This window comes from Sparus aurata, chromosome 12 (genome assembly GCF_900880675.1).
Source record: "Sparus aurata chromosome 12, fSpaAur1.1, whole genome shotgun sequence".
Lineage (NCBI taxonomy): Eukaryota > Metazoa > Chordata > Actinopteri > Spariformes > Sparidae > Sparus > Sparus aurata.
In genome coordinates, this window is record NC_044198.1 from 13197774 (window position 1) to 13218940 (window position 21167).

General features: G+C 44.1%; 1 protein-coding gene across 1 annotated transcript in view; it reads left to right on the forward strand.

The window, feature by feature from the left end:
* Positions 1-21167, forward strand: part of bcr (BCR activator of RhoGEF and GTPase) — a 91543-nt gene that overhangs the window by 32344 nt on the left and 38032 nt on the right. Inside the window, exon 2 of the mRNA XM_030435545.1 lies at positions 20257-20441. Coding sequence (XP_030291405.1) covers positions 20257-20441 — 185 coding nt within the window. The remainder of the gene's footprint in view (positions 1-20256; positions 20442-21167) is intronic.

The following is a 21167-nucleotide window of genomic DNA, read 5'->3' on the forward strand; positions in this document are numbered from 1 at the left end:
TCAGTTTCTGCTGAAAACAAAGTGTTTGCTTTGCTCAGAAAAAAAGAGAAAGAAAATAGTTTGTTCAAGTGGGATTAAAACACTTTCGAAGGACCTTTTAATATGATTCTCAAAGGTGTTATGTGATTTAAAGACAAAAGGAAAAACCCAGGATGGTGCATTAGTGCTGATTGCATTGGAATAAGATCAGACCCGGTCCAGAATAAAATGTTCGAGATTTATGTATCATGACCATCACATCAATATTTCTCCAGAACGTCTCATATCACATTCATAATACGTTTATATGAGCTCATGTTCATGTTGGGAGCGGATAGGAGTTACCTTACAGCTGGATGAGATGGCTACCAAGCCAGATACCGCTATCGAATATGTGATGGAAATTCAGGAAATTTTTGTGGTGACAGATATTTCAAGAACATAATCTTTTCCTTACCATAACCAAGCGTGTTTTGTGCCTAAACCTAACCAGACCGTAAGAACAGCACACACAACATAAAGCTGAGACTTTAACCTGAAGAAACGTAGAGTCGCAACGTAAAGAAATTTAAAGGTTCAGCACAGCCTAACCGTAACCCTGACCTTGGCACTGACGATTCAGTTGGCTAGACCACCTCAGACTGATTCAGCTTGAAATACAAGCCCCATTTCACACTGGCTTTAGTACGCCAATTCCCCGCCTCCGTCTCAGTGTGAATCTCTCGAAGGCGGCGAGGGGTGAAATTTCGCTCCGGCCCTGATACGTCTCTGGAGGTAGTATCAGGGCCGTATTATTGGAGAACCGAAAAAGTGTGAACGGATAAGCCTGCTTCGTGTATCGGGGGCGGGTCGATAGGACGGGTCCTTAATACAGAGAAATGTCCCACAAAGCAACGTTACATGACCAAACAAAAGTAACGTAGTAACTGTAACTGTCTTTGGCAACTTGTATGAGGAAAAAAATACCGCAGCGTCTGTCCTCCTGCCCGTCCTACCGACTCTTCATCTAGAGGCTACAGATAGCTGTCAAGCCAGAGACTACTGTTCGAGACTGCGTTTCAACATTTGCAAGCGTGAAACCGCTGGATATTGTAACAACATTTCAGGACTTTTCCAGCTATGTTAATGGCAACAGAGCCAGGTACTTCAAGCCAAAATATGACCTTCTCCTGACCCCAACCAACTGTTTTTGCGGCTGAACAAGACCATAAACGCACAGCACGCACATAAACACTGAACCGAAAACCAAATGAAATGCAGAGTTGCAACGTAAAGAAGTGTTAAGTATTAACATATCCATGGTTTGCTGAAATGTACTTTCCAAAACTGTGGTTCAGTCGGACATGACCACCATGACATGATCTGTTGCCTGATTCAGCTAGAAAATGAATGCAAACCGTGTGTCTGAGTGTGTGTGTTTGTGTGTTTATGAGTGGGAAATTATCTGCACAGAAGTTTCTGCGTCACACCTCCTGAGATTCAGTCGCAGATACACTTAGTTCCCAGTTTATTATTAGTGCAACTTGCTAAAACAGATGAAGTCTAATCCGAAAAGCCCCGCAGGAATGTTAAGTTTTCCCTTTTTCAGTCAGAATTGGACCGACACAGCCTGTATTTTGTCGTTTAGGGATTTAAAGCTACATCAAGGGTTTTTTAGACAGAAAGTGTTGGGATTCAAGGGCAGCAGGACGTTGAGGCTTTAGTTAAAGAAGCAGTTTGCTCCACTGCATCGCTGAACCGTACAATATACACACATTATATCACACGTACATACTCATGGAGTGGTGAGACAGTCCTGATTCATTGTCACGCACACACACGCCTCTCAAGGATGACAAAAATGACTCCTTTGTTCTTCCGCTGGAGTTTTCACACAGTCTGTCTGCCGTCTTCTTTGGGTCATATGGAGTTTAATGTTGCTGCATGACTGTGTGTTGATGAGGAAGTTGCCATTTTAAATAGCTGGTGAGCTGCAACAAAACATCTGGCCTGAGTGTGTGTGTCAGAGGAGTACAGTCGCACGTAAATAAGTGTTGATAGATGGCATTCATGTGTCCTTGTGGTGCATTCTGCTCTATATGAGGTCATGTTCACAGGCGTGTGTGTGTGCGTATGTGTGTGTGTGTGGCTCCCCTGCCTTGTCCTTGGTATGTAATAAGCATGTGGTATTGCGGCTCTCTGCACATCTGTCTGGTGGTTGGGGGACTGTGCAGTGCTGCTGCTGCTGTGCACCATTTCCACCAGCAGCTGCCCCACCCCCCACCTGCTCTGCCCTCCCAGTCACTTTGTACACACACACACACACACACATACGCACGCACGCACACACCAAACACATGAACACACACACACACACACACACACACACACACACACACACACACACACACACACACCGAAGGAGGTCGTTTCCACTGAGTTTGAGGACGCCTACGCTCCATGGGGGAATCTGCCTTTGTCTGAATGAGTACAAGGACCTGCTGTGCTTTCATCATGTTTCGCAGCACCGTGTCATACACTCCCGATGTACAGTATGTATTAATAGTGTAGGTCAGTTGGGCTTTTGTTTTTTCCCCCTTGTTAGTCCATCACAAGGGTCTGACTGTAGGCCCCTCACTGCGCAAAAAGAGCAGTTTTGGACAAAGCAAACCGGCGGGTTCCTTTATGTTTAACAAAAGCAGCAAAACTGGTAGAGCACCTCACACGGTCTATGACTTCCATTCAGTGTCAGGGCTTATGATAACAGGCTTCACAAGTCATGATTTGTGTTTTTTTAACCCAAACAAATGATTATTTTCATTGATGATTAATCTGTCGATTATTTTCTCAGATAAATCATTTGTTTATTGGTCTATGAAATATCAGAAAATGGTGCAAAAAGTGTTGATTAATGTGTTCCAAAGGTCAATGTGATGTCCTCTAAGTGCCTAGTTTTATCCGAAATGCAAAAATATTCAGTTTACTGTCATAGAGGTGTGGGGGACACAAGAAATAATCCCATTTTTTTTCCTCCAAAAATTACTCAAATCGATCAAATGGTTTTTATTAAAATAGTTGGAGGTACATTTGATAGTTGACAGCTGAGCTACTTCTACTATCGTTGCAGCTCTAATTTGTATAGAAACATTCTAATCTGGAAGTCTTGGTCTCTCTTCAGCTCTGTATTTAGTCACAGATTGAAATGGGGTTGCAGCTTATTACAAAGTAAGTGCTTGTTTTTGAATTACTTGAGTCGAATCGTTGCGTACAGTCGAGCAAAACCAATATTAGCTTTGTGATTGCCTGTAGGAACTGAAGCCTTCAAAGTGCTTATATGCTCTGCTAGTCTCTCATAATGCGCTATAGTTAAATGACACCCGTGGGCGTACACCCATGCATACATATGAGCAGCTCTACAACTCGCGGTGCCATGCCCTCCCCTGCTTGTAGTGTCTCATTACATAAGCAGGCTAAAGTTACCCTGGCCGACCATGTAACTGGCACCTCAATATCAGTCAGCGCCGTGGAGAGAAAGAGCGGAGAGGTGAAAGGGGAGTAGAGGGCAACGAAATGATTGGTAGAAAATTTGAGATATGAGCGATGGAGCTCTTAGAAAGAGAGAGGTGTGATTGAAAAGTTAGAAGGGGCAAAGGAGTGAGGGGAGTTAGTAAAGGTAAAGAAAAAAAGAATAAGATGAAGCCATACTCCTCCTGAGTGTGATGCTCTTTAGCGGACATTTTTTACAGTTATGAGGGACAGTCAGCTGCCCTACTGGCCATGTTTGTAGTTTTTTTAGTGACAGCTCGTAGCCTTGATCTGGCTCAGTAAAAGCTCCTCTCCTCGGCCTGTCGATTACCATCCGGCAGAGGAACACAGAAAAGGCATTAATCCCCCAGTCCTTGTCTCGCATGCACTCCGGTCCCCGTCGCAGTGTGTCCTTTCTAAACGCATTCTTTTAACCCAAATTGAATATATCGTTCCTCCCTGGAGGCGCCAGAGAAGAAAGACTCTAATTCACACTGCCTCCGTAACCGTCTCTCTCTAAGTAGTTAATGCTTCGGAGAGGCTCCTATCTCGTCTCATCTCCTCTCTCAGTTTTTCTCTCACTAACTTTCTGTCAAAGCCCATTCCTTCTTTTGCCCGTCACTATTTTCTGTCTCCGGTTGCACGAGGCCGAGTAAATTCTACAAATCTACCTTCTGTTGATATCTGTGTAGACCAGACGGACAGAAATCCCAAATGAATAAAGCTGGTTGTCTTTGTAATCATTTTCTGCAGACAGCCTGTTCCACCTAGTGTTCTCCTAGTTCCGCCTGAGACAGTTGGCACAGCCTTTATTGCATTGAGCAGTAAACAGTGAACATGCTGTATACTCTAGCATGGGTCATGTTTTCATTTGGGGCTGATCAAAAACAAGAGTAAATTTGTTTCAGTTGCTGGACCCCTGTTCTTTTTGCCTCGCTCTGGTGATTGACACGTGGGTGATGCTGCCTAACATGTGTGATGTTCACATTTTGTGTTGTGTATGTTCGCCGCGTTTCCACAGACATACAGGTGTCGATCCGACACACCATCCTCATCTGATCCACCACACCGCTCTCCCACACAGCTGATTTAAACAAAGCAAGTGGGTCTTCTAGCTCCAGTGTCTCATTTGAACTTGCTATACAGTGCAGCCAATCACATTGTCTTCTTCTTCACCCTGTTTTATTGGGGATGCGCCTCATCTTTTAGAAGCATCACTGCCAATTACTGGATTGGAGAGTGGATCTGAACTGTTGCTGGGGTATGCTCAATGGCAAGCAGGTTACTTTTTTTAAAACTTTGAAAACATGCAGGAGAGGTCACAGTCCTTCAGTCCTTTCAGGCTGCAAACAGCCCCAACAACCTCTGGCAACAAGAGAAGGAATCATGTACTGTATGTTGCCTGAGAGGCAAACCCCAGGGCAAATAAGTAATTAAAAACATGCTGATGCTACTTAAGCTTACCACTTGAGCCTGCGGTAATAACTGAAGGACCCCAACGAGCGTATCAGCATTTTCATCAACACCTCTCCCTCTCTCATCTGCACTATGTTGGCTGGACAGTTTGAAAACTTGAACATTTTTAGTAATTAATTTATGTTCATACTAATGTCTTGAATGATAGGGTGGATGGTTCATGGAAAGCATCTGTGTTTGCTTTAGTTTTTCCTATTTTCAGCATTATTCCCATGTTGGCTTGTGTGTAGGCGGTAACTGTCAGTGTGACGCTGGGTTATTATGAGTCGTGTCCTTGCGGCAGAGCGATGGAGGACAATGTACATGCATGTGTTTCCAGAGAGGAACAGATAAAGAACTTACACACACATACATACACACAGGTCTACGCAGAGCTTCCTGTGTCTCCCTGCTAGGTCTTGTTGCCAAGGAGACCAGGCCTGGGCTAAACGCATCCAGTAAATACCTGGGAGGATTTCGGAGCGGGAGTGGGAGTAAGGGGTGGAGACAAGGTTGCTTCATTCAGACGTCCCTGTTTATCATATCACAATGCAGAGACCAGTAATGCCATGCAGTTGGCTTGGCTGCGAGCCATTGTTGGTCTTGGCATCACTAGTATACTGTGGAGTCTATCAAAAATCCTTCATCGTTCATAAAATCTGAAGTTTTATATAGTATGAAAGACAGCTGTCGCTTCCAGGTGGGATGGAGACACGGCGGTTTCTCGCCACAGTGAGGACATCATGGGATCCTGCATGGACGGGAATCAAATAGCAAAGCTGGCTTCTCTTGACAATGTCCCCGAGGAGACTGTGGTGAGCTGAGCCCATAACCTTCAAGAGACAGCATCCAGACAGCCAGAGGAATAGAGATAATTGAAATGACTGTCTGTGTAGGCACTGACTCCATATTTTTTTTTTTTCATCTTGCTAATTATTCAGTGTCCTCAATTTGTGAAACCGTGCGTGTGTGTTCACATGAATAGAGGAAGGCTGCGAGTCGATATGCTCTTGTATCTCATGAGTGTGTATTTGATCAGGCAGCGTGTGGGGGCGAGGCCTGTATGTTGTAAATGTGTGTGTGTGTGTGTGTGTGTGTGTGTGTGTGTGTGTGTGTGTGAGTGTGTGTGTGTGGGCAGGTTTTAGAGCCATTATGGGAATATAGTATGAGCACTGGGTGCAGGTAATTGATGCTGGGACCCTTGAAACTGGCAGACAGTCAGACTGGCCCAGTGCCAGCATAAAGAGGGGGGAAGGAGGGGAAGATTAGAGAAGAAGAGACGGAGGCCACAGAAATTCCATGGCAACCATCGGATCGGGTGAGAATTGCTTTGAGAGGATGTTCGGATGACAGCTTACCTTATGGTGGAATGCGATTTTGCATTTTTTTTTCCCCCTCCTGTTCTGTTTTGAAGGTGGCATGCATACCATAAAGTCTGCGTCAGTGTTTCTGAGTGGTTCACCGTTTGCCCCTTTTTTTTTGCTAATTTGAACAAAAAATAACATTCAGTAGATATTACCCTGGAAAACTTCATTCCTTCTGGTTATTTTTCCTAAGTGGAATGAATAAAAAAACCCTTCTGTATCCCGACAGGTTACCTAATCAGAGATGAAATGCTCTTCCTTGCGGCTGTGGTAACCCAGGCAGCAGTTCCCCTGTAGATGGGCTTTGGGAAATCTCTACGGTCCGATTAGCAAAGTCCTAACGCGTGTCCCCTGAACGGCTCCGACACAAAGCAGCAGTTTATTGCCCTGAGCAGCGATGATGCTGTGGCTTGTGTTTGACCAGAGATTAGGCAGATTGGGGCCTTTTGTGCCCGTTCTGCTGTTTGCCGGTGATAAGCGCCGCTGCAGGCTGTGATGTCTGAGCCATGAGCCGTGGGAGAGGGGACAGGGTTAAGGTGAACAGAGTGGAGCCGTTTTCAGTTTTTCAGGTTGGATCGAGCATATGATGATGTTCTCCCATGCCTCACGTCTTAAAGTGCATTCCTAACGCTGCAGCACTGTATTCGCCCTCCGTCTGAAACGCTCTGTTTTAGATCCTGTCTCTTTAAGGTTCCCCTCCGAATACTCAGTCTGCTCTGATTGGTCATCTCACAAACGCCTGAGCCAGGACCGTTTACCGTGTCTCCAGTCGGCTCTGTTGTGTTTTCAGCTTCCAGTTAGCTTTACTTCTAATGTGAACACAGGCACAAATTAGTCTGATGTGTGAAATGGTGGTGATGTAGTGTGATGTCAAGAAGTCACAGAATTAAAAGCGGGTGGACTGACAAGGTGCTTCAATCACTTCAGGAGCACCATTTTCCTTGGAATAGAGCCTGTATAAAACACGAAAAACACGAAAATGCATAACATGTCTCCTTTCAGCCAATATATTACTTTTCATATCCACGAATGTGCAAGGGGTCCTCCAGGGTTCTCTAGGATCTATGTCCATGATGTAAATTGCGTCATCAGTGGGTGGACATACATCCACAATCTGTACCTACAATTTGCTCTGACCGTGCTAACTTGTCTGCGTGACAAGCTACTGAATTCATCTGTGCACTTTAAACTTTTAGGCAGTATAATCCAGGCCATAGCTGACTTTACAGGTCACGTGCCTAATCATAATTCCACGCCAAAAAGCACACATTTCTTGCACTTTTGTGTTTACTCCTGTTACTGGTATCCCTCTGGGTAAGAGTTTTAAAATGCACTGTCCTGGTTTGACAGGAAATGCATCAGTCTAAAGTAGTGAGACTTTATTTTCAGTGTTATTCTTAAGTGGCCTGCTGCGATTCAGGAAATGAAATCATGGGCTTATATTGGACTTTTTATGTAACTGCCAACTGTTGTACCTTAATTACGATTTGATGTCAATTTTGAATATTAAAATAGATTTTTAATGGCTTGAAGCCATCCGTGTTGGCTATATATGTGCAGTATATTATAGAGAGGCAAAAGTTCAGTTGTTTCAAAGAGAGGGACAACCGGGTTTCTGATTTGTTTCTTGGAGACAATCTCAGGAGCAACGGCAGCAGGAGTGCAACATTAGCTGCTTTACAGGCCCCTGGGGATTGTAATGGGGATGATGTGATGTGCCCTGGAGATGAAATAATGCCAGCAACACACAGGCATCGAATGTCTTGCCTACTGTATGATGAACATAAAATGACTGGATGCAGTTCCAGGCAGCACGGTTGGAAGAACATATGAGCCACTTGCACTTTACCGCATTAATTTTTTTTCCAAGGATTTTAAAAGCTGAGGCCTACACTGGAGAGAAGGCAGTGGCACTTCAGGTGGGCACATGTTAGGGCTTTACACAATTAGGAAACAGACTGTATTTCCATTATGTGGGACTCTTGCAGTCCTGCGCCACCTGAACAGTACATATAACGTAATCCCATATCCATAAAACTCGTAGCCACTGCACTTTATAGAAGGTGTGACACATGATCACGTGAAACGTAGCTCTCGTAAAGTCACTTCTCCCAGGAAATTAAAAAACCATTTTAGTGATTTTGTCTTGGTCTCTTGTTTCAAGCTGAAACCATCTGCGAGTGGTGGAAGAACTTGCCAGATGTTTAAAAAAAATATAGTACATTTTAAAGTAAAATTGGCAATATCAAAGTGTAGACATACTCTTGACTCCAGACTGGACTCTTTAAGGTAAAAACCACAAGGGAACAAATAAGTGCCCGATGTCAAGGGTACATCAGCTGTGCCTTAGAGGTGCAATTATAAACTTTCATCTTCTGTATTACTGGATTATAGTGATTCATGTATTAAGCAGTGCAACAGTGATGGAACAGCTTGTAAACATGATGCCGATTTTAACTACTTTATAAATGCTGCTGCTGTGTAGCTTAATCTATAACCCATCCATCCATCCATCCATCCATCCATCCATCCATCCATCCATCACCATCTAGGGTCATGGAGTTTTGCAGCCGATCCCAGCTGACACTGGGGCGACAGGCGAGGTAAAACTAGGACAGGTCGCCAGTCAATCACAGGGCTGACACATAAAGACAGACGACCATTCATGCTCAAATCTACTTTACTGGGCATTTTAGAGTCACCAGTTAACCAAAACTTCAAGTCTTTGGACTGTGGGTGAAAACTTGAGGACCCAGACGAAACCTGAAGACAAAATGCAAACTCCTGACTATATTTTTGTTTTGTACTTGAATAAAAATAAGTGTTTGCATCCAAAATGTAGAGAGGTAATGGTTGATGTTTCATAAAACAGAAATACTCTTAAGTAGACTATCCTAAAATTTTACTTAAGTACAATACCTTGGGAAAATGTTAATTTGTTAATTTGATGCAGTCATTTAATTGTTATATAATTGCATTAATTAGATACTGTGGAATACAGTATAGTATCAGATCAAGCCTATTTTCTAAGTAAGCTAAAAAAAAACAATAAAAGTACAACAGCATGCTCAGTACTAAGTGTATTCTGTCTGTATGTGGGCCTGAAAATCATGTGGTGAAAATAAAACTGAGCAATAATCTTTTTTTCTTCTCCTCGAACACCTTCCTGTCGGACAAATGATTTACCTTTATAAAATATTGTGGCCCGTCATAGACTATAACTCAATCAGTCGCCTTTGACAGCTGTCAGCATGAAGTCTCATATCCAAGTAGAAAGTAATGGCACAGCACTCATCACTTTTAAGTGTCAAATTCTCTTTCACACATCAGACATTGATGCGGAACAATTATTCAGTACGCTTTGCTTCTGTTTCCACATCATGAGCCTCTGTCGGGCTGTATTAAATGAACACGTACTCGCCATTCCTGTCCGTGCAGGGCTAAAACAAAGCTGAAAGAAATGTGGAGGATAACTGTCCTGATGCTGTGTCTGAAAATGGATCCACACAGGCCTCCAGACTAATTTACTACCACCATCCCAAAAAGCATTTTTGACCATCCCTAAGTGAATTGGAAGCTGTCCCAAAATCTGTGTTACTGTCATTTCTTGTTGTTTTTTAAGAAGTATTGGCACTCAGTGTACCTTCACCTCCAAAGTGCAATTAGCCGAAGTACTTCTGGTCATTTATTTACTGGATCCTCGTTTTGTGTTGACTTCAAGCTGCTGTTCCTCAGAGCAGAGACTCAGTTTGGCTGTGTGTTTAGCGTTAGCTCCATTAGCTGGGACTTTTATTGGCTCCATTAGCTGTTAGCTCCGGTAGCCAAACATACCACAAGACTCTGATGCCCACCAGCTGCCAAACAGCTAACAGCTAGGTAGCTCTCCTTCTTAACAAGGTTTAGTAGTTCACAGTAAAGTGTTATCAGCAAAGAATAGCGTGCATCCCTCGTCGACAGTGAGATTGCTCCCTGGTTTCGTATTTTAACGTGTCATATTTTTCATTGGTTGTTTTTATCATCTTTCAAAAATACATTTTCCATTCGCCCTCGGCACAACGGGTTGGCATCTCATGCCCAGAATTTTACAGCAACATGACAACCATATTTGATCTATCTAGACTGATACAGACAGATCTAAATGTCATTTGGTTTGTAACTAATTTGTTGGGTCTGTCAGTTGTTTTCAGCTTTTTGTCGCTTTTGTCCAGTTGAGCGTCCAGCTACAGGCCCTTTCTTGTTTTCAAGACGCGACATTATTTTTAGGGGGAGGTATGTGTTGTCAATGTCTGAAGGGGGCAGGGATGAATTTCCCAGCTAGTGGTTTTATTGATTGAAGTCGTAATGCCGTTTGTTAATTGGATTTCAGCTCCCCTGCTCGAGGCTCACATAGATACACAAACACACACATATGAAGATGCAGAGTAACAGAAAACCCATGTGACCTTTGTCCCCTCTCCACCAATGCGTTAACCTCTCACCTCCGACCTTCGATCCGCTCAGGGGCCTTGAGTGCCTCCACCCTCCAGCAACAGACACAAGAAAACACTTCACACCTGTGATTGTGTGATAATATTTTGTTAAACAGTGTGTTCATATGTTGTCTTTTCAGTAGACATTCCTTGTTTTAAAACACCATGGTGCTGACATGTGTGATATGAGTTGAAATGTTTTGAGTGGATAGCTTGTCATGGATGGGAACAGACAATCATGTCTCCCTCAGGACGAATTGTCACATCTTTTATCTTCATCTGCCCCCTCAAGTGTTTGTCAGTTTGTTGCACTACCTAATGATGCCATCGCCAGCTAGCTAACATCAAAGTTGCTAACGCGCGATAGATAATGTTAACGTCTCTAATGCTAGCTAATGTTGATGTCGCTAACGCTATTGAGCTTAAGTTAGGGCACTACAGTCTGCTGGGCGTATATTGCACACCACAGCCATATTTACATTTTTTCCACAAACTGGCAACTATTGAGACTCATGATGCAACATATTTGAGTAGGGTTATATTAAAGCCTCTCACTTATTCACGTTTTTCGCACTGAGTTATATCGAAAATGTTCAACCCAACAACTGTTTTCCGCTCAACTTCTTCTATGAAGTTGATCCAGACTGTGCCATATTCGTATTCCATTTATCGTGTTCTTGTGTTGTGGTTTTCACAAGGGGATTTGCATTAAACATGGGTTGAGGCCAGTCATGACGAAGTGTTTCGGTCAGACTGTGGCATGTTGGGTAACCCGGTTCACCCACTGTTGCAAAGATAAAGAAAATGCACTCATGTCAGTCGCATTCATTCTATTTTAATCTCACACACCAGAGCATTTAAAACCCACACATTACTTACGATGGGCCCGCGGAGTGTTTTTGCAGATAGCCATGGAGATTTAAGCACCGGCTCCAGTGTAGATAAATTAATGAGGCTGGTCTTCCACCCACACAGAAACAAACGCAATCGCTGTGGTGCTCATGATGCATTAAGGAGTGTCAGAGGGGCCGAGGTCTGCCCTCAAGATTTACCGCCGCGGTGAGATCGCAGACTGGCTCCTGCAATGACCAACGTGGAGAGGAAATGAGAGGAAAGCGCAGGGAGACAGCAAAGAGCAAAAAAGGAAAGGTAGTATTTAGTTGGTGGAAGTTAGAGAAAGAAAAAAGCTCTGTTGTGTCGGGGAGAAAGTGAAGTGTTATTATTGTGACTACCTTCCGCAGATGCCCGAAGCAAGACAATGCACATACCATAAATACCACTAAACACCCATCGTCACCCATCTATGTTAAACTCTCGCTGTCTTCCATTTGCTGACTTAACAACCTAAAAGCCAGGCATCCTCTATTTCTCATCACACATTACCATCTTCGCCTGTAGAAACCGCAGTCTAATGAGCGCTGCCCGTGTTCCAGCGCGGGGCTGGTAATTTAGCATGCTGTATTATTAATCAGAGTCTCTGTGTGATTTTGCTGCAATTTGAACGCTTATTTCCCCCATAATGCTTCGGGGATCGGGGTAATGAGACTCCTTCCTAATGACTTTAGCAGTTGACAGAGACGACGCGACAGGCGCTCGTGGAATCAAGGGGTCCGTCTTGCAGGACGAATATAGAGCGGTGTATTCGTGTTGAGGAAGCGTCCGCTGAGACGGGAGGGCTCTCTCCTTGAAAGTCTTGAGCGATCAAAGGAAAAGTGGTGGCAGGAGGGAGAGAGAGAGAATACAAGAGATGTAGACTTAAGACAGAAAAAAGTGGGAGAGAAATGGTACAGGGGAGGATGTAAAACACACATCGCAGAGGGAAGCTGACACATCGCACAAGATGCCACATATGTCTGTCTGTCAGTCACAGACTTTGTGGCTCTGTCTGTGATTGGCTGTGTGATTATCTTTGTGTCCGTGTCTTTATTTATACCAGAACTGTGTTTATTTTTGTGTTCGGGTCAGTTGCTGTGATTTATGTCTGCTTACCTGCCTGCTCGTCAACTTTTGTCATCCCCTTCTTTCATCCGTCTTCCCTTTTTCTTATAAAATCCTTTCTCTATTCCTTGTCTCGCAGTGTGTCTTTACCATATCTTATACCCGACTTGGGACGCCGTGTCCTCTGGCAACAAACCTCTGCACGCTCAATAAGGATGGATGCTGAAACAATTAGCCAACTAGAAGGAGACTGAGTAGAGTGCATACCTCCACCAAGATCTGACAGTCACCTTTAACCCGATCAGGCCTAATAAAAATCAAGATTCAAATGAGATCACTTGAGGCGATGCATCCTCCCTCTGGAGCCACTTAAGTGTCCGTACAACTCCCAACGACCTATAACCAGACTTTGATGTGTTAAATCTCAACATTTTATATTTATCTTTACTTAACTTGATCTTGTCTGCCACCCGCAGACGTATCAACAATAACCCTGAGACAAAGCAGACCCGCTGTTAAAGATTTAATTCAAAAATGTGAAACCTGTCAGCATCAAAGGAAACTCCAACTGGGTTTTAATAGTTAAGAAGTTGTTCTTTTGGATCGCAGTAAGCAGCATATTACGACGCCACCGGCAACGCTTCAGTTGGAAGTAACTCAGACATCGTTTCTTCCTCCGTGGCTGAGGGTGATGACATGGAGACAGTGTTTGCATCTGTCAACATGAGTAGTTTAGGAAAGCACACAAAACCACGCGGATATTTAAATATGTTTTTTTTTTTTTTTTTCTTAAACGTCTAAGCACGAACTGCAGGATTGTGAAGCCACACAGAAAACACAGCACCACTGCACACACACATACAAGTATCTTCATGTATCTGTTCCTGCTTCCGACTGTGGTGCGATCGCAGGCCGGGCCCTCTCCCATGTTGATTTTTCCTTTCATCTCTCCATCCTGAGACAAAGGGGAAGATTATGCCACTGCAGGGGGCGCTGTTTGTTTTTTAAGGAGCAGCGTCTCTGACTTTGGCGATGATCCCAGCTTTATAACTGAAACCGGCTGCTGCTGCTGCTGCTGCTGGGTCGTTTCCACAGAGATTATCAACGCTGAGGCGAAGAGATTACCTCCAGGAAACAAATTGGTTTATTATGATTTCTCAACTCGAGCAATGTTAATACTGCCAGGAAGCAGGGACAAGGAGTTCACTGGTGGTGACTGGTGAAATAATGATTATATTAAATTGACTATTATTGAAAAATCAAGGTGGGAAAAGTCACCCCCTTTCATCTTTGGCGATGTGCGGACCTCTCTGTCCTCTCAAAGGAGCGATTGAAGCACAAGAATAAATTCATAAAAACTCAAACAAGCTTCCAGGGACACATTGCCTCTGCAGGGACGGTGATTTGTGTAGGCAAACACGCTCTTCGCTTGTTACATGCAATCCAGGTCAGTCGTATCTTTTGCAGCAATTCTGTGAAGAATGCCTTTAGGAGTCATCTTTATCTTGTGAGAGTCATTTCGCTTCCAAATCCAGTTACACTCAATGGAAGCAAAGTGCCAAATGTGACCTGAAGTGAGAGCTAAGAACTCCTGTCTAAACAGTCTCCGTGGTGTAGAAAAGAGAGAAGCAGAAAGGAGCCACACCTCCAGATTTCCTCGCCCGAATTGCAGATATCGAGGCCTGTAAGCATATAGCCACCTTCTCCATCTCTGCCCTTTAATGACAAGATAGTGGCATTTATCAAATTAACTGCTGTCAAGTGCCTGTGCCGTCGCAGGAGGATTACGGGGAGTAACGCTGTGTTCAAGTTCATTTGACGGCATGTCTGTCCCCCCCAGCGATGTTGTAGCTGAGGCTTCACTTTAATTTCCACAGCTTTCCACTTTTGCTCGTCTACCAGCCCCCCTCCCATCTGTGTTGAATTGTCTCTAAATTGGATATTCAGAGGATGGAGGAACTCAGGGGAAGGGGTGCCCTCTCTCTGTCTCTGTCTCTGTCTCTCTCTCTCTTTCTTTATCTCTCCTTGCGGCATCTCCCACCCCAGTTCCCATTCTGTCATTGCTGCACCGGCTCTTCGTAGGTTCAGACTCGCACTAGTTTTTTGTTATTTAATTAGCAGCGCATCACGCATTACTAGGAAATAATGAAAAACAAAACCGATTGTAACATGAAGGTATGATAAAGATTTTCTACATACTCACTTTACATGGTTTAACTGTAAGGGTAGCTGTTATGTAGCTAACAGAAGCTACCAACTATGCCTTTCGTTAGCCGACATGTTTAAAGTGAAAAGTGAAACGAGGTCATGGTCGGGTTTTGGACGATACACGTGACGTGACGCTTGATTGAAATGCAGTTTAAAAATGTAAAACAAAAACAACACTGTCTGCCAATAATGTCAGTCCAGCTGGAGAATAGTGGCTGAAAATTTAGAAGCGGCCGGAGCGACCCGATCCAACCCTGCATATGTGACGCCATTTTTGATGGGCAGTCCTGGAAATTGCCACATTATTGAGGAGACGGGGCTGCATCTTATTTATCTCCAGTATCCAGACCTGGCCTCTTCAAAAAGCTTAGCCCTCCCAAATCCACTGTACCCTACCAGCACACTGTATATGAATCAGATTTATGGTGGTGGGGGGAGCTGAAGGAAACCATTAAAACACACCGTTCAATCTTAGATTACATTCAAATGAAATAGCTGGATTAAGACTGAGGGCTGTGAGTGTCGTAGCGTAACATTAGGATCCTGTGGGACTGGGTGGGGCTTTAAGGTGAGTGTGTGAATGTGTTTGTGGGATTTATATTGGCAGTGTTAGGATGACAGGCCTCCTCCCAGAGGCCAATAAAGGCGTCAGCAGCCGGGGCAGATTTATGACGACCATGCTGAGTGGAAAGGGTGATGGGGGTGCGGGTGGAGAGGCAGCTCTCACTATCGAGGATATCTTATGCCTCCTTTGAGAGTCTCTCCCTCCCTCTCGCTCTCTCTCCAATTTCATGGCCCTCAATCTGTCGCATTGTCTCTGTCTTCCCTCTCTTTATTGCCATTCATCATTTTCCTATCTTATAATTGTAGATTCCATAATTATTTCTGTCTTAACGGTGGCTACTTTCCTTGTTGTTTTTTTAGTTTCGGTACCACACAGAGCACTGGAGGGCTTTAGGCAACAATTGTTTCCTTTGTCTGTTAGCCACAGCTCTCTTTTATTGCAGTTAAACTCAGACGAGCCTTGTAATTCCTTGCATTTGTGAGAATGAGTTAGGAAAATGGAGGGTTAGAACATTCAGAGTGCTTAACTATTGCACTTCAGCACTGTAAAAGCATGCGTAGATGTTGTATCTTTTATGGATGAGACTCTCTGGATGAGACGAAGTCGAAGAAAAGGGCAGAGAGAAGAAGTATGGAAATAAAGTAGGCATAGCTTGAGACAAAATGAACAGTGTTGAGTGGCATCCCAAGATGAGGTCTCATTACAACAAGGCACCAACTGTATATTATGGCAGATTGTTTAAAGGTGCAATATGTGAACATTTCAGTCTAAAACTTTAAAAAATGTACGTAAACTTAGCAACAGAATGTGAGGAAACATCAGTTTTGATGACATGTCAAAGACTCCTAAGTAGTGCGTTGCAGAGATATCTACCAACGTTAGCATAATAACCAGCTAGCCCCAGTCCTCTTGGTGGCCGTTCACTGTGTCAACAACACCAACACTCCCCTTGTGTTATGAGCTCGCAGCCGGGACAGCTAGCTGTATTTCTAAATGAACAGTTAGCTGCAGTTAGCGGTTGCTCTTGTGATATGCCGCCGCCATTGTTTGAAGTATGCATTTGATTCTTAGATATTGTACCTTTTAATCCAAATATGCAAATTTGCCAAAATGTTGAACCAGTCCTTTAAGATTCTGTATGTACTTTTATATTGAGAGCCAACCTTTGGTAACTCTTCTCTGTGATCTAGAAGGTTTGATTGAGTTTCGATACAAAGCCCTAATCTCCTCAGATTCTTAGATTGTTTGACAGCACACAAACTACACAATCAGGTGCACAATCCAGCCTTTTCAAAGTGTCTCAGTCTCTAAAAAAAAAATCCCTTGACTGTGACCATATACAGCACACAGAAGCTGCAATGATTTAATAGCTCCCATGCACAGTATTTGATGTCCTAGTCTTCTATAATATAGGACGTCCCATCAGCAGATCATTGTCACATGACACCCTGACACCCCTGCCCCTGCCTCTGGTATTGTTTTGGAAAGACCCATGTGTTGCCATGGCAGCGGAGCAGCAGCTATTCCCCATGTGACTGTGGTTTTCCACCTGCAGCAGGAAAGAGACCTGTTCCCCTCCCAAACACTGTTTCCATGTAAACATTTTACAGGAATGTGTGTGCGTATGAGCATGTGTGTGTGTCTTAAAACACAGTTTGGTTGTTTTATTTTGCCGAATGGCTCCAGGAAGAAATCAATAGGTGGAGTATATATATATATATATTTTTTTTTAGAGAAAGCACCACTGTGTTTGTGTATTTGCCCCTGCTCTATAGGCATACCTGTTAGCGTTTCTGTCATATTTGCAGTTTATTCTTTTCCGGGGGCTTGTTTGGTAAACAAGAGAGGGGAGGGGAAAGAGAGGCAGCTCAGAGCAGGAAGAGGAAGATGCTGATCTGTGAGCCGCATGAGGATGAAGAGGCCAGCTGTGGAGGCCACAAATCGGCTGAAACACAGGCGGTCTGTTCGCACTAAGCTGAAGAGAAAGAATACACAGCAAAAGACAAAGAAAGAGGACGTTAGATATAGGCAGAAGTTTATGTATGACGTCAGAGGACGGACAGAGGGGAACTGACTCACAGCGACGTTAGAAACAGCGTCTGGGCCGAGTTGAGGTCAGACGTGGGCCGACCAAAGGCCTGGTGTTTGACGACCACAGGCTGTAGTGACCCATTAACCGACTTGTAAAGCTCAGTCCATCACGCAATTGGACAGTGCGGACACATCCAGTATCAGTAATATGCTAAGTTGTTAGAGTGTGGACATGAACTGCTGGAGTGTCTCATTTTATTTGTAAGAAGCAGATAAACTTGGGCTGTTTGCCGTGCAGCTCTTGTGTGCTCTACATTAGAGACATACATTCCCCAGACGACACACAGTCAGAGCTGCGGTGGTTTACTCTGCATTTCATGTATCCTCATCTTTCTACAGTTTATCAGTATTATTCATGATTGTGGTTTTATGTCCGTGACTGTGCCCTCTTTAAGCCCAGAGGTGGCTCTGGTCTAAAAATGGTTGTCTGGGTGCACAGTATTTTCGGCCTCGAGGCTGTGTGGGCACTAAATACATTCCACACACACTTACGCGTGCACATGCATAGTATTTTTTTCCCCAAAGCAAGGTGGTGGGAAGATTCAAAAACAAGTAAGCTGGAGGTGGTACGCCTCTCACACGAGAGCAGAGAGCTTGGGTCGGGGAAAAAAATAAACATGCCGGGATGTCTCTCACTTATTTCCAGCTTAGTGTTTTTCACATCCACACCCTGTGTTTTTTGACAGTGTATCAGTTTTTAAAACATTTTCATATACACCATCTCACCTCCTTCCCCATAGTTCAGTTTGTACCTCATTTCGAAATATTCTGCCAACAGCTTTTGCCCTGTGCTTGCTCGAGCTCAGGAAGCTCTAAAAAGTTAGATCTGGTAACTCAGTCATGTGCTATTCAAACACATACAGTCTTATCTGAAATGATGCCTCCGCGCAATTCAGTCTTTACAAAGTGACTTTGTACAAAAAACAAAAAACTAATGAAGAGGTTGAAGAAAGGTGTTAATGAATACATCAACATATTGAGTTTTGGAGTCTGTGGAAGAAGTTATGAAGTATATAAATAACAGCATATGTGCAGGAGTTTCACAATAACAGCAATGGCACATGCTAACGCTAAATATGAATGAAGACTGTGTGGTGCACTACTCGGTTTGGTGTGCTGCAAGGTTTGGCATTGTGGGAAGAGACTGTTTGCACACAAACACACACACACACACACATACACACACACACACACACACACACACAGCCTCTATGTTGTCTTTGCCTGGCAGGATGCCGTTGGTCCAAGCAGGCGCGGTGGGCAGCACCCGCCCACAGGCGGCAGCGAGTACACGGAGCGAGCAGTGGGTGGGCTGAAGGTCAGTTGGGCCCTGGACACACTGGCATTGTTCTTCCTCGCTGTTTTTCTCTCCTCCCTCTGCGACTGTAAGAGCATATGTTTGTGTACGGGCCTGTGTGAGCCAAGCATTCATGAAATGCAATCAAACAGAGATAGTGGATGCACAAAAAAGGACTTAAGTAGCTGTTGTAAAGCTGCAGAAAAGCTTACTATTGGTGTGATCTGGAGTGCGTCCTGTGTGTTTGTGTTTGAACTCTGGAAACTGCCGTGGCATGTTATTAGTGTGAGTCAGCACCGAGGAGGCCCGGCCAGCTCTCTGTGAAGTGCGGCTCTGTTGAATGTGGGAGTGGGAGGAGATGAGCAAAAAAGGTCTTCAGTGGCATTCAGGAGACGCACGATGTCTTCCCCTCAGCTGTTACACATCAGATTCCCCGAAACGCTGACTGTACTCTCTCCCCTGGAAGCCGAACAGTTTTAGTTCAGCGGAAGTCACAACTTCAACGTCAATGAAATGCATCACCCCACTGAGCGTGAGACAAGTCCCTTGTAGTCCAATTCTTCTTTCTGACCTTTGTTCCTCGTTCCCTCCGTCTTCTCCCACCTCTCCTCGTAAAAGGGCAGCGCACTTAATCGTAGGCAGAACCACTCTGTGCCAGCTGAGATGTTATTTTCACTCAGAGAAAGTGATAGCGCCCGCCGCAGAAGCAGGTCAGAGGGAGGTTGTTGAAAATTTCCCCGGAGATGCCGCGCTCTGTGTTCAAATTCTTTGAACCTTGACCCAGTTTGTAGTTGGCCTCTTCAAGCGCTTCCTCTCTCAGCTTTATGTTTTTGTCTGAATGCGTGAACAAAGATGCGGGGTTAGTGGTGGTGGGGGGGATTCATTTTGTGTGCCCCAGTTTCTAGACCTGCATTAATTAGTGTTGTAAATGAACTCTTCTCTAATAACCGTCTGTGAGGATGAGGCCAACCAGCGAAGGAAAGACACCAGACATCTACCCAGCGTGCTTTGAAAAGGCACGGGTGAATGAATGGATTAAAAATGACATTGCATTTAACCATTGTGTTAAATTAGGGGTCGACCGATATGTTTTTTTTTTTAGGACTGACACCAATACGGATTATAAGAAATCCAGGAGACCGATAACTGATATATGGAAGTGATATTCATTTGCAGTGGCGCATTTTATGCCTTTAAATGATAGTTGATAGAAGAGATGTTGGGAAGAATTGAGGGAGGGAAAGATGTGGGATTGGTAAATGCAAGAATGGCCCTTGACCAGACTTGACCCATGGGTGTTTCTGGAGTTTATAAGACTATACCTCATCATGAAGAGAAGTTGAGAGGATGTTAAAGGAACTTTCTGTCTCTTCTCTCCTGTCACAGATGGTCATTACACCGGGACCCCTCCCACATACGGTTATGATGCAGACCGCGCAGAGGAGCAGCGGCGGCACCACGACATCCTGCCGTACATCGATGACTCGCCGTCATCCTCGCCGCACCTCAGCTCCAAGAGCCGCAGCAGTCGGGACACCCTGTCCTCTGGATCGTTAGAGTCCTCCAAGTCGGTCAGTATGCCACCCAATCCAATACACCGTCTCCTAAAACTGTTCATTTCTCTCGATGGCAGAAATGGAATTTAAACAAAGCAAAGTGACTTAACATTAAGGATTTATATTACTATTGATACACAGCGTGAGGCCATATGAATATATTCTACAAACATGGGTGCCAATATGTGCTAATAGTTATGTCCTTTGACCTCAATACAGAGCAGGAAGTGGGCTAATCTATTCTTACAGCAATCCTGCTCCGTCAAAAATCTGTCAATTGATTAGAAATCAAATCCGGCATTTGAGAGGATTGATAAAGGACAATATCGCCATGTCTCATAACCCCAGAAGCAGTCATCTAGTAAAGAAACTCATTCCCATTAAGAGTCGGGCTCTTTCTCATCCAGGGTATTAGGCAGAATTACCTATCACCTCCATCACCCCGTGGCTGCCTTCATCCTCTTACCCTCCCCTCCTTTGCTTTCTCTTGTCTGCGGAGAGAAAACCAGTGATCTATGACGTCTGGTGCTCTTCAAAGGTTACCATGGAGAGGATTGACACACACACACACACACACACACGCACACACACACACACACACACACACACACACACACACACACCCTAGTGTCAGCAAAGATGAAGATAAACATGGATGCTACTGCCATAATCTATTTTAGGCGATTTTTTCTTTCTTTTTTTTAATTTATCATTTATGTTCTTTGTCTAAATTACCGAATA